At 38.0% G+C, this 14061-nt stretch overlaps 1 protein-coding gene across 3 annotated transcripts; it reads right to left on the bottom strand.

Annotated features, from left to right (window-relative positions):
* Positions 1-912: 912 nt before the first annotated feature.
* LOC109013080 (probable serine/threonine-protein kinase PBL7) lies at positions 913-13826 on the bottom strand. 3 transcript variants are annotated; one of them, XM_035691885.1, is made up of 7 exons: positions 13675-13771; positions 12124-12458; positions 8760-9897; positions 8131-8318; positions 7131-7320; positions 6240-6631; positions 913-1622 (listed from the first exon to the last, which is right to left on the bottom strand). In XM_035691885.1, the coding sequence occupies exons 3-7, from the start codon at positions 9844-9846 to the stop codon at positions 1359-1361; spliced, it is 2121 nt and encodes a 706-aa protein (XP_035547778.1). In that variant the 5' UTR covers positions 9847-9897; positions 12124-12458; positions 13675-13771; the 3' UTR covers positions 913-1358. The 3 variants fall into 3 exon arrangements, with proteins under 3 accessions (XP_035547778.1, XP_035547777.1, XP_035547779.1); XM_035691884.1 differs by lacking the exon at positions 12124-12458 and having other exon boundaries at positions 13675-13765; XM_035691886.1 differs by lacking the exons at positions 8760-9897; positions 12124-12458 and having other exon boundaries at positions 13675-13826.
* Between the last annotated feature and the right edge of the window lie 235 nt (positions 13827-14061).

Genomic DNA, 14061 nt, shown 5'->3' with positions numbered 1-14061 from the left:
AATACGCGTATCAATTGAGGATGAATTTTTCTGCTTTGCCAATTTTGAAAGGACTGCAATGAGTTCCTGATATCTTGAATTATAGGTTGTACAGTCCAGTTTGAAGTACTATTGGGTTCATTCACTGCTTGTAGTGTCACCAATGAATCACCAGCAATTAAAAGCTTTTTGATTTGCCTTGCCTTTGCTTTCTTTACTCCTATGTACATTGCCATAGTTTCTATTAATTTGATGTTTTCATCTCTTAGTCAAGGCCTCCTGATGTGCATAAAAATGAAACAAAGTGAAATAAAATAAATGGTCTGCCCACAAAAAACCTGCTTGCTGTTTTTGTTTTTACAAAACTCTTGATCGCCACCCTCCTATCATATTAAGACCCTGTTTGAACTCAAAACTATCTCAATTTATTTCATTATTATAATTTTTTCAAATTTTCATAAAAAATATAATAAACAATTCAACTTTTTCAAATCTCAAAACAATTTTTTCAAATTCTCACACTAAGTATAATGAACAATTCAATTTTTATTTTACTATTCACAATCCATCTCAACTCAACTCAAATCATCTTTGAATGCAGAGACTTCAAGTTTTAAACTGTGAAATCTGTACATGCTTTTCAAATCAACGATGGGCGTGGGTCTGGGAATAGCTAGTGAAATTGCCTGTACAGATAGCATTAGGACGTGTCGATCTTTTCATCTTAATTATAAACATCTGGATGGTTTACCACTTTGGTAACTCTCATCTTTTTCCCTTCTTGAGCAAATGCATGCATAAACACACAAAAGGAACCGATATGGTAACGATGGGAGCATTTATTCTGCCAGGTTAACGAGTTTGTCGGAAGTTTGCGCAAGGGATGTGACAGATACAAAAGCAAATTCACAGCTGCACACTCGTAGAGCAAGATCAATTGAACGTGATGAGGTGAACTATATACGCAACTCTTGAAAACTCAAAACGGAGAGGTGAAGATACTCTACAATGGGAGCAGTTTCTATATAGATACAAAAACCCCAAGCTCAATCGTACATAAACGAATCTCGTAGACTGGAAGAGAGCGAGGAAAGGGAAAAAAGGAATATATATGCATCCGCTGTTACAAGACAGTGGGACTAGCAATCGCACCTGCTATCTGGATTGATGCAAAATTTGAGAAACGGGCACTCAGCATCTGTGCCACCAATACCAAACTACTAAACTTCGATCCTCCGACTTCTGTATCACAACTGCAAACCTATTTCAAAAACATCCCCATGCAGCACCACAGCTACCAGGGGGCAGCAACCCCACCCCCCCCAGGCTGACGATGGAACTTGGATAAGTCTTCTGCCCTGATCAATCTCTCATCTGCTTCACTGCTCCCTTCTGGTTCTAGGAGTGGACGAGCCGAGGCGGGAGCCCTGGACTGGCTGGGATTCGGGATCATACTTTTGAGAAGCAAGATAAGTAAGTGCTGTGACTACATCAGCAATGAGGGGTCGCATATTTGGTTGTTCCTGAACACACATTGCTGCAACAGCAAGAGCTTGATACAAACCCCTCACTGGATATTGGCCTTGGAGCATTGGATCAGCCATCTGTGCAAACTTTTTTCGTTCTTTAAACAAGGGTCGGGCCTGCAGCATAGAGTTTACATTTACATTGGGTTCAAAAAAGTAACCACATTTGTGTAATATCAAGGAAACAACAAACCATATTTGTGAATCAAGTAAATATTTCTTATCTAAGTTTTCCTTTTTTTTTTTTTTTTTTTATGATAAGTAATATAAGATTTTACTCCCAAGAAATAGGCATAAACCTAAGTACACAGGACGTATACAAAAATACCTACTACTTTCCAAAAACGAAAGGAAAACTAAAACAGATTCTGGAAATTATCTTCTATTACAAAAGCTTTAGCACACAAACTCTAAGTACTAAAGAAAAAATCCCTAAGTTCTCCCAATGAACTTTCTTTGTCTTCGAAGCATCTCTCATTCCTTTCAAGCCATAGGCACCACATGAGACAAGAAGGAATCATCTTCCAAACTTGAACAGCATTCTTGCTACCCTTCAAACCCTTCCACCCTACCAATAAATCCACCACTTCCTTGGGCATTACCCAAAGTAAACCAGTCCGATTCAAAACCTCATTCCACAAGAACCTGGCCACTTCACAATGAAGAAAGAGGTGATTAACAGATTTCCCATCCTTCTTGCACATGACACACCAATCAGCAATATACATACCTCTCCTTCTAAGATTTTCAGTTGTCAACACTTTGCCCAAGGATACCACCCAACAGATAAAAGCAACCTTGGAAAGACTTTCACTTTCTATATGTTTTTCCAGGGAAATTCACAACTCCTATGACTGGTTAATATTCTGTAAAAAGAGGAGACTGAGAACTTAGAATTTCCTGCAGGAATCCACAGCATGCTGTTCTCCCTACCTAGCATCAACTTTGACTTGTAAAGTCTTTCCAAAAAAGCCTTAACATCATCCACTTCCCAGTCATTAACATCCTTGATAAAGATAACATTCCACTGAATCTTATTGTCAATGCAACAAAAAGACTTTCCTACAGCTGCATTTTGATCCCTTGCAATTCTGAAAAGAGAGGGAAAGTCAAGCTTAAGTGAAGAATCCCCACACCACAAGTCATGCCAGAAAAGTATCCTCTTCCCTTCTCCCACCTTCAATCTAATATGATTTGAAAAAACCCCCCGTCCTTTTCTAATGAACTTCCACAAACACATCCCATACGCACCACTAGTATCTTTAGAACACTAACCTCCCCGCAAACTACCATATTTTACATCAATAACATTTTGCCAAAAGGCATTACTTTCCAAGTGGTATCTCCAAAGCCATTTCCCAAGTAATGCTCTATTAAACAATCTTAAATTTTTTATCCCCAACCCAACACAATCATCGGTTGACAAACCTTCTTCCAACTAACCAAATGAAACTTTTTTTCAACTCCTTTACCACCCCATAAAAAATTTCGAAATAAACTCACAATTCTTCTTTCAACCCTTGCCGGCAATGGAAAAAGGGATAATAAATAAGTGGGAAGGTTAGACAAAGTAGTTTTTATTAGAGTTAAATCTTCCCCCTTTAGACATGTAGATCATTTTCCAACCAGCTAACCTCCTTTCCATTTTCTCAATCACCCCATCCCAAATATTTACAGATTTAAAAGAAGCCCCCAAAGGAAGCCCAAGGTACCTCATAGGGAGTGAAGAAATTCAGCACCCCAGAATATTTGCCAAGTCTGAAATATTCTGAACAGAACCCACAAGAACAACTTCAGATTTCGATAAATTAACTCTTAACCCCGAAACAGCTTCAAAACACAGCACAAGTGCTCTTAAAGCATGTAGATTGTCAGAATCGGGCTCACTAAAAATCAAAGTATCATCAACAAATAATAAGTGTGAGACCTTTAAACTTTTTTTTTTTTTTATAAGAGATAAATATTATTGATATAAATGAATAGGCATAGCCCATGTACACAGGAAGTATACAAAAGAACACCTAAATACATTCTAAGAACGATAAATTAAAGACAAGAATTTATCGTTCTTATAAAATTTATCGTTCTTTAAACTACTCCGTACCTATTTACCCACCACAAAGCTGGACATAAAATTACCATCCACAGCCTTCTCAATCATTCTACTCAAGGCATCCATAATCATAACAAAAAGAAAGGGGGAGACGGGATCACCTTGCCTCAAACCACGTGAGCTACTAAAGAAACCAACCGGTTCTCCATTCACCAAAATAGAAAATTTTGAAGTCGACATACAATGTTTCATCCACGAACACCATTTATCACCAAAACCATATCTCCTCAGCAAATAATCAAGGAAATCCCAGCACCAAGCATTCATTTGCAATTAAAACAGAGTCTAAAATCTGTCTTCCCCTCACAAAGGCATTTTGTGATTTTAAAATTATCCTCTCCATCAGCCTGCTCAAACGGTTGGCCAGCACCTTAGAAATGATTTTATACAATCCATTCACCAAACTAATAGGCCGAAAATCTCTCATCTCCACAGCCCCTACCTTTTTTGGAATAAGTGCAATGAAAGTCGCATTAAAACTCTTCTCAAACCTCATATACGAATGAAACTCAGCAAACACCTTCAGAATATCTTCTCTAACTATGTCCCGGCATGCTTGAAAAAAGACCAAAGAGAACCCATCTGGACCCGGAGCCTTATCCCTATCCATACCTTTAACCACATTAAGTACTTCTTCTTCAAACTCTCTCTCCAACCAATCAGCTTTGACCTGATCTATAGAGTCGAAACCAAGTCTGTCCAGTTTTGGTCTCCAAGAAAAATCTTCTGAAAACAGCTGCTCATAAAAATTCACTATGTAAGCCTTAATGTCTTCTTGATCCGTGACAAGCCTATCCCAATCTCGAAGAACCTCAATCACGTTATTTCTTCTATGAGATTTCGCCATTTGATGAAAGAAATTAGTGCACCTATCTCCTTCCTTCAACCACAGCACCCTAGATTTTTGCCTCCACGAAATTTCCTCCTTTAACGCTATATTTTCCAGTTCAGAAACCACCCCTATTTTTCTTATTCTGTCCTCCCCCGATATCACCCCTTGCACCTCCTTCTCATCCAAACCTCTAAACTCTTCCAAAAGAAGCTTCCTCTTGCTATCCAAATTCCCAAACTCCTCTTTATTCCATCTCTTTATATCTTTCTTAAGCGATGTCAATTTTCCATCCAAGACAAAACTAGGAGTGCCAGAAAAATTTAGGAATTCCACCAACTTCTCACCCTGTCCATGAATCCCTCATCCTTCAGCCACACGTTTTCAAATTTAAAATACTTTCTCCCACCCTCAATTCCACCACAATCCAACATGATAGGATAATGATCATAACACAATCTCGGCAATAATTTCTGACTCAAACCAGAAAAATGAGCCTCCCAAGAAGGCAAAACCAGAAACCTTCCAGCCTTGAAAATAACCTACCATTAGACCAAGTAGAATCTCCTCCCACCAAAGGTAAATCAATCAGATTTAATTCAAAAATTAAATCTGAATTGCATGTGAAAAATATAATTCCCCCGATCTCTCACTAGGGAAACAAGTGAGATTAAAATCCCCACCAAAACACCAAGGTAAATTCCACCAACCACATACACCCGACATTTCATCCCATAATAAACTCCTACTATCCACATTAGGGCCATACGCCCCAGCAAACACCCATTCAAACCCATCCTCAATATTCTTAAAATGACATGCCACCAAGAATTCCCCCACAAAATGATCCCTCAACTCCACCACCCTCCTATTCCACATTATTAAAAATCCCACCCGAAGCCCCATTAGACACCAACTCTACCCAACCCACACTACTACAATTCCACAAACTCTGAACAATAGCTTGATTCACAAATTTCAGTTTAGTTTCTTGAAGACAAATCACATCCACCCTCCATTTTCTAAACCAATTTTTCACCCAAAGACGCTTTCGAAGGTCATTACGACCCCTTACATTCCAAGAAATAATCTTTGGCTTCATCTGAATCTATCACAGCCCTTTCCTTTCCCTTATTCCTAATTACGCTTCCTCCCTTCCCATCATAGTTTACCGAGAATGCAAAACTTTTCAATTCCCTCTCCTTCTTTAAGACAGATCTGGCCAACGAAGGCTGACCAGCCTCAATTGCAATCAATAAAGCTCTAAATTGTTCCTCAAAACCATCACAAGACACACCCACACACTCCTTAATCTCATCCACCTTTCTCAACACCCAATCTGAAGATTTTGAATTCCACTCAATATCAGGGAAAACAGAACATAGAGGAACTGGAGAAAATTCCTCTGCTGGATCACATGAAACTCCAAATGATCAGAAATAAATATTTTCTTTCTTTTTCTATCCGACTCATCTTTAATCATACATTTAACAGTAAAAATATTACTATTGAAAAATATGCAATACTTTTGCCAATGTGCCAAAGGTTTAGTTCAAAATTAATCATAATGGCCCTTCTAGGAGTGGAATTATCAGAGCATGGATAGCAAGTTAAGATTATGTTGTTTGCCTCGCATAAGAAACAAGGAAATTTAGACTAGTTTATATGATAATATAATCACCTACATCAGTTATAAAACATTTTTATGAGGTCTATATTGTAAGCCCAATACCAGAAGGTTTATATTTTTCAAACAAAGATTATCATAGCAGAGGAGACAAGGGTCTCTTACCCATGCAACCAGATTGTGTTCCCCAGCAGCTCTTGAGTTGTCAATCGCTTTTCTGCCAGTGATAATTTCCAGAAGAACAACCCCAAAGCTATAAACATCTGATTTCAATGTAAGCTGACCAGTCATTGCATATTCAGGTGCACAATATCCATATGTTCCCATCACTCTGGTGGAGACGTGGGTCTTATCTCCAACAGGACCTACTTTGGCCAAGCCAAAATCAGATAACTTGGGATGATAGTCTTCACCAAGCAAAATGTTTGAGCACTTCAAATCACGATAAATCACCGGGGGGTTAGCTTTGTCATGCAAATACTCCAAACCCTTTGCGGCACCCGCAGCTATCTTCATTCTTGTATTCCAGTCAAGTCTTTTCTTGTCAGGTGGCAGGTCTAGCAAGGATAAGCAAGTAAGGTGAATAATCAATAACTTAATAGTCTTTATCTAGTCATTTGTATTGATTTTTTGGATAATTCAACAATGTTGAAAGATGCACACATAAGGTTGATGACCCCACCATAAAGATCAAAATAAGCTAATTGAGTCAAGCACTTGATCCACAAATAAAAAGCATACGCTGTTTTACTGCTTCAGATAATTCATGAGACAGAAAAGATCATGATCACATGGTTCTTGATAATCTATCTTCAAAAACTTTTTAACTTTTTCAAACATAGTGGAGAAAAATACAGCACCCAAAACCACTTAAACTTTGTGATTCCTTTAATCTTGAAAATCTCTTACAGGGACCCTTTACTTCGTATGTCTCCTTATCTGAAAAACCAAATTCTCATGGGGAAAAAAGGCATAACAGATGCCTAGTTGCTAGTACTAGAGAAAATTATTTAAATATTCACTGAAGAAAAGAAACATTATTAGTGTTGTACATACCATGCAAATGGTCTTCCAAAGATCCTAACGGCATGTATTCATAAACCAGAAGTCTCTGATCTCCATCAGCACAATAGCCAATTAAGTTAACAAGATTTGGATGGTGAAGTAGGCTTAGCATCAGAACTTCAACAAGGAATTCCCTGTTCCCTTGCAGCCCATTACGATCAAGTTGCTTGATAGCTACAACCTACACCAAACAAAAATAACCAAAAAACAAAAACAAAACAAAAAAGAAGAATTAGGGGTATGATGAGGTTACAAGGTTCGAGATTGGTCAGATGCATATGTAATTTAGCAATCCAAAATAAAAAGAAGTTGAGAGGTGAGTTGTGGCTTACATCCCTTACATTCAGCCAATGGGATCACCTAAAAATACATCTAAATATATACCAAAAAAAAATGCATCTTATGAGCATGAGTTTTCTTTTCAATATTTTTTAAAACAAGGAGTACATAGCTCATCCTGGGCATTGGAATTAATAGCATTAAATATTTGTAGATTATTAAACTTAGCTTATGAAATTATCTATAAGATAGAAAAGGAAAGAAAGAAATCATACAAGGCCTCGGGAGAGGATGACTATTTTTGTTGCTTGTTTGATTACAAATGTTTGAACTGGAAGGTCAGTACCTTTTTAATTGGTCCATTTATGCTCGGGTCTTCTGCATGACCATTCTAATCAGAGAAATTTAAAGTAGTACAACTACTATTTGGTTGTACTAATTTATGTTTGAGTCAACAAACAAAAAAAAAGGCTGACTCACAAACCCCGGATACAAGATCCCACTGACCAGAATCATGTATAAGATAATTAACAGAGACTTCTAGAGCATACTCGAATGTCTGGTTTGATTGCCCATGGAAAAGGATCCTATTGTGAGGCAACCAAACCAGCAAGACATACGAGGTATAACAAAGATAAGCATGACAAAACAAGAATATTTATTAATACATCTCCGTATGTTGTAACAGTTAAATCTGACAAACTCAACAAACCTGATTGCTACTCTCCAATCGCCCTTTATATACACGGCCAAAACCTCCTTCACCCAAAAGACAATCAGCCCTGAAATTCTTTGTTGCGGCGGCCAATTCACGAAATGTAAATGTTTGTGCAGCAATGCGGCCAGATCCTCCATTAGAGTTCTCATTTACATCCAGCGATGAATTCAACTTCAGTTTTTCTAAATAAAAAATATAAATAAATAAATAATGATGATGATATTAAACAAAAAACATATGTGACACCCTCAATCCCCGCTTGCAATTTAATGGGAACTGATACATCAGGAATTGCAACATTGGTTACACACCTCTTATGTTCATGACAGTTAAGATGCATGAAACTAGCAATATGAAATAATCACAGCCGAAAGGTAATACAAAAGGTTGTACCATATAAGATTATATCCCAAGGTAATACAACCACCTTCTGTTGTAATAACTTAGGTTGTAAATTACACAATCGGGCAAAAGTAGCAGACACAAACATGTGATGCACCCGAATCAAATAGTGTGCATGCATAATGATTGTATAATCTAATATTGCTTGTAAATTAGCATACCATCTATAATTAAGATAAAATTCTATGTTCCTTTAAAAATTAGTAAAGTTAGTACATTACCAGTTATTACTCCAGCTTCTTCCACTTCTCGAGCTTCATTGTCTATATCACCACGCATCATTACATACACCCTGGCCAATGCTTGCGGTTGTTGTCTAGGCCTACGGTTAGGTTTTTGCGGTGTGGCACTTCCTTGTCCCAGCTTCGGACACTCTCTGGCTAGGTGACCTGATTGGCCACATCTAAAACAAACTGGAGAGTTGAACCTACACTCTCCTATATGATTCCTTCCACAACGGCAGCAAAGTTGAAGTTGTCCAACAGCTGGTCTACTGATGACCATATTATTTCCTCTATCGCTAGTAGTCGTAACCACTTTCCTAGCCGGACCTTCTCCCGCAGAGCCAAAAGGACAGGCTCTCTTTTTCTGATTGATGGCATGAGCCACTAGATTCCTCTGCTCTGCCTCCGCAATAGAGGCAACATCTACCAACTCCTGAAAATTTGAAATCATGAAGCATGCCACTTGGCTTCGGATTTTGGGTTGGAGTCCTTCTTGAAACTTCCAAGCCCTCATCTTCTCAGTAGAAATCAAGTGTAGAGCGAACCTTCCCAGCTCCACAAACCTTGCTGCATATTGTTCTACAGACATCCCTCCTTGAACAAGATCTTCAAACTCCCGTGCCTTCTGTTTTTTCACCGATTTAGGAAAGAATCGGTTATCAAATTCTTGCTTAAATCTTTCCCAAGTCAGAGTTGCCAGATTGCCCAACTCCATTGCTAATAATTGTCTTTTGGTCTCCCACCAAAAACCAGCCTCCCCTTGCAACAGATACCCTGCATATTGCACTTTTTGATCCTCTGTGCAGCCAGATATATCAAACATCCTTTCCAAGTCTAATAACCACTTGTTAGCCCTCATGGGCCCTTCAGTCCCCATGAAACTTGGGTACCGATATACCAGAAATTTCTCATACGGGCAACCCCTTGGTTCCGCCCTTTGTTGTTGTTGTTGTTGCTCTAGATGCACCTGTTGTTGGTGTAACTGTCGAAACAGCTCTAGTTGTTGTCTCATCATTTCCGTCATTCTATCAATAGCCTCTACAATCAACTGGCTCACATCTCGTGGCAGATCATTTTCAGTCATTTCTTCTTGTTGTTGATCTCTAGATATCCTAACACGCGCCACGTGTTCCTTCTGAAACACAAGTCTAATCGTATTACTTAATAATTCTAACACCATTCTAAACAATTCAAGCCTAAATGTACTAGCACTTCAAGCCTAACATCGGGTACAAAGATTCCAAGGTAATTTAAGGCAAGTCTTCCAAAGTCGTGATACTCTGATACCACCCTATGATGCCCTCAACCCCCTGCTTAAGATTTAACGGGAACTAAGATGTCGGGATATGCAACATTGATTACACACCTCTTACATTCATGATAGTTAAGATACATGAACCTAGCATGAAACTAGCAATATGAAATAATCGCAGCGGAAAAATAATACAAAAGCTTGTACCAGATAAGATTATATCCCAAGTTTAAACTTTACATGGTCACCATAAAGTATTTAATTACAAACATAGTCATAAAACTGGAACATTGTCATCCATTTACAAAAGTCGCATTTACCGGAACATTGTCATAACCACGTTGCCAAGACATTCAATAATTACAAGTTCAACTATATGTAGACAGAAGAGTTCCACTAAAATAATTTCTCATTCTAGCTTGGGGTCGTAGCACTTTCTCAACAACTTCATGCTTTATGCAATAATATCATGTTCATGAGAAGCATACAAAATCAGCCAAAGACAGATGTGTTTCAGCAAAAATAATTCATGTTCATGCTTTTGTAGTTAATGAACAATCATAATCATAACATCAAGGAGTTCAGTTCAAAGGTAACTCACTATTTTTCTTTAGCGCTGATTCATCTTAGTGTTTGTTGTTTGCGTAATAAGATCGTGAGTTAGAGTTGTCTCATCTCGGGAATAATCCTCGATTTAAAGCTTTAAATTTTGATTAAAGGTTCCGAAGCTCACCCCTTTCATTTCAGCCGTTAAACTCTTCGTTTTTATCATAATAACCCAACTTTGACTCTACTAGAATCTTGGGCTTAAGACCAAAAACAGGACCCTTTCTAACCATGCCGAGCACTTTACAACTATCTCAACTCTACAACAATTTGACGTTATTGATTCCTGAGTATGCTAACTTTCATATCGCCTTGAACCGTGAACTGCAGGACATCAACTTTCAATTTTTATACGACATCAACTTTCAATTTTTATACAAGTCATAAAATTTCTGAGGTTCACCCAAGATGGGGTTTCACCTTGCATTGTATTGAACCAACACATTGCAAGGGTTACGGGCTTCTAAATAGAGTTTCTTTCCTCGGGTATACATCCACTCGCACTCAAGAATCAACAAACTCAAGTTATAATCAAAACATACACAAACAACTCACCGCGGAGGGCTACCACTAAGTAACACAACCTGACTTCGACATTCCCTTACTGCTCGCAAACCTCAAGTTACAGACTTCAGTTTTTATCTTAAATGCAACAGCCGTATGTATACAAACATAATTCCAGGTTTTACGCTTCAAGAAATCGCAGATTTTATCGCATCGTACTCATCCACAGCAACATTCCAATACCGAGCAGCATAAAACCATAATCGGAAAAAGAGTAGTTGCTCAACTCTCTGGAGTTCTCAGGTGCAGGAAGGTCTATCTTGAAGGAAAACACTAGTTTGCTTGGCTCTGTGGAGAAGATGAAGGAAATGGTGAGGCTTAAGGAAACTCAAACGTGAAGTTGAACTGAGACTGAGGGTGTCGACCAACTAAAAGGGAAGCAAGTGAAGCTGGCCTTCCTATTTATAAGCTCCAGCAACGGTGACAGGGTGTGCTATGCATTGTCAATGAAGTCTTGAGGTGTCATGTATTGTAACGTGTAATGTGGCAACCATGTGTTGTCTTAAGAGTTTCCTGTCACTTAAGGACACTTCCGATCATTCTGAACTAAAAGAATATTTCCGAGCACTCTTCTGGGCTTACATTAAGGGCATTTCCAAGCAATAAATCTCAGAGCACTTAGACCGAACTCACATAAAGCATGGGGAAAATATTCCAAGCATTGGACCAGACTAACATAAAGCATAGGGAAAACATTCCGAGCATTGGACCGGGTTAACATAAAGCACGGGGAAACCTATCCGAGCAACAGGATGGAATTACACTTAAGCACTAGTCTCTCCGAGCACTAGGTTAGAAGTCTCGGGGAAACACATTTCCAAGCACTATGTCGAAGTTATATCACCTTGCTCGCCTCGCTCTCTTTGCTTGCCCAAGAACCTTTTACTTGTTCAGTACTTGCTCACCTCATTTTTTTTTTTTTTATAAGTACTTGCTCACCTCATATTATGCTCGCCAATACTTTACTTGCCAAATTCTTCCCCGCCTTGTGCTTTGCCTGTCTTTCTCGTTTGTTACTTGCTCACCCAAAGTGTTGCCCGCCTCATGCTTTGCCCGCTTTTCTCGCCTATTACTTGCTCGCCCAAAGTGTTGCTCACCTCATGCTTTGCCTGCCAACATTTTGCTCGCCTAAAATCGTTTAGTCCAACCTTCCTCTCAATTTCTCCTTAAGTGAATATTGGCTAATGTTGTGGCTCTCACAATACACCATTACAAACGACTAGTACAATGCCAGCAAAAGTTATTGGTGGATCACTGGATTTAAATTTTGGGTGCTGGAAAAATATAACCATATCATTCAGAGTTTAGAAAGAACACAAGGATCCAAAAAGATTACAAAAAACATCTGAAGAAGGATCCAATCTTGGATTTTTCAAACTCAAAAAGCAAATAGGGGAAATATCTGCATGGTTAATGTATTGGAATGATTACATCACAACATTCGTACAGAAATAAAAATAAATTTGTATAGTGTGTAAAATTATGAATTTCTGCTATACTTCAAGGCAACCTCAAAAAATAACATGCCCTCCACCCAGCCCTTATAAGAACTAAAATTCAGTCAACTCCATTGCAATGATTGACCAACGATTTTTCACCGAATCTAACATTAAAAAATCATAATTCAGCTTGTTTGGCAAATTTTCTCAAAGATAAAAACCCAGAACAAATAAAATAACTCACGCTGCCAATGAAAAATGATTTAGGTCTTATAAGCAATTATTGGAGGGAATCAAATTCTGACAATCAAAAGAGAAAAAGAATCCTAGTAACCCAAACTAAGGCCTTGTTTGGATAATGAGATGAGATGAAAAATTCATAAAATTTCTCACAATTTCCTTCTCAAACAAAAAACACTTTTCAATTTCAAATCTTCAACTTTTTCATCTAATGATTACCTAATTATTACAACTTTTACAATCTTAAAAACAAAACACAAAACAATACAACTTTTTTAAATTTCAAAACAAATATAATATCAAAAAATTACATACAAACAATTTTTTAATTTTATAATATTTTTATTCAACATTTTCTCTCTCATTTCTCAAAACCCATTAAAACATTGTAACTCAAATAATTTCACTATTATTCACTTAGTTATGAAATACTAAGTGTCCAAACCAGTCCTAAATCCCCCCGATAAGAACTTAGAGTGCGCACGAACACGAAACCGTAATCTCATTGGAAGAAAATTAAGTTTCACACGAATCCATTTCAGACTAAGCCAAAAGAACATGCATATTCATCAGCTGAAACATTTTCTCAAAAAAAACCCCACTGGAACTAAAGCAAATCACGAAAACATGAAAGACCCACAATAATGATCCAGACGATAAGTCAAAGGGCGCGTGCCATCAATCTTAGGCAATTATCTATGGGTGCAAATGCACATTAAGAGACGGTATGTCCCTGGGTTGAGTAAAAATTGAGCTTTAAGTAGAGTAGAGGAAATTAGTCAGTTCTTTTTCTTTGTTCTCACGGAAGTACCTGAGGCTGATGAGATCGGATCGTTGTGCTTCTGGTTCTGCTTCTTCGATTTTTTGCTCGATTTTCTAGGACAGAGGAACCAACCCATGGTTTATTCTCTCTCTTGGGTTAGAGTATCAGAGAGAGAGTGTGTGTCCAGTATATATCTTTTCGTTCAGCGACCTTATTACATATATGTCCTTGTTTCTTTCTAAATTGTATGCCAGCCCTCAAAAAGTCCCAAGTTTCAATTTAATCACGCTGACCCGATAATATTTTCAAATTGAACCAGACAATCTTCGTCAAAATCAACTGATGAATTTGAAATATTTTTACGCCAAATTTTGTCAAATGTCACATGGCATCCTTTGGCAGAGGGAGCCAATCTCACCAGCATAAGTAATGTTC

This window comes from Juglans regia, chromosome 7, assembly GCF_001411555.2.
Source record: "Juglans regia cultivar Chandler chromosome 7, Walnut 2.0, whole genome shotgun sequence".
NCBI lineage: Eukaryota > Viridiplantae > Streptophyta > Magnoliopsida > Fagales > Juglandaceae > Juglans > Juglans regia.
This window is presented reverse-complemented; position numbering and strand designations above follow the sequence as displayed.

Coding starts and splice junctions, on each gene's coding strand:
- LOC109013080 (XM_035691885.1), bottom strand. CDS start 9,846: ATGACTGAAAATGATCTGCCACGAGATGTGAGCCAGTTGATTGTAGAG. Junction 7,321..8,130: donor GATTGGAGAGTAGCAATCAG/GTTTGTTGAGTT, acceptor TGTTTGGTGTAG/GTTGTAGCTATCAAGCAACT. Junction 1,623..6,239: donor AACACAATCTGGTTGCATGG/GTAAGAGACCCT, acceptor TCTATGCTGCAG/GCCCGACCCTTGTTTAAAGA.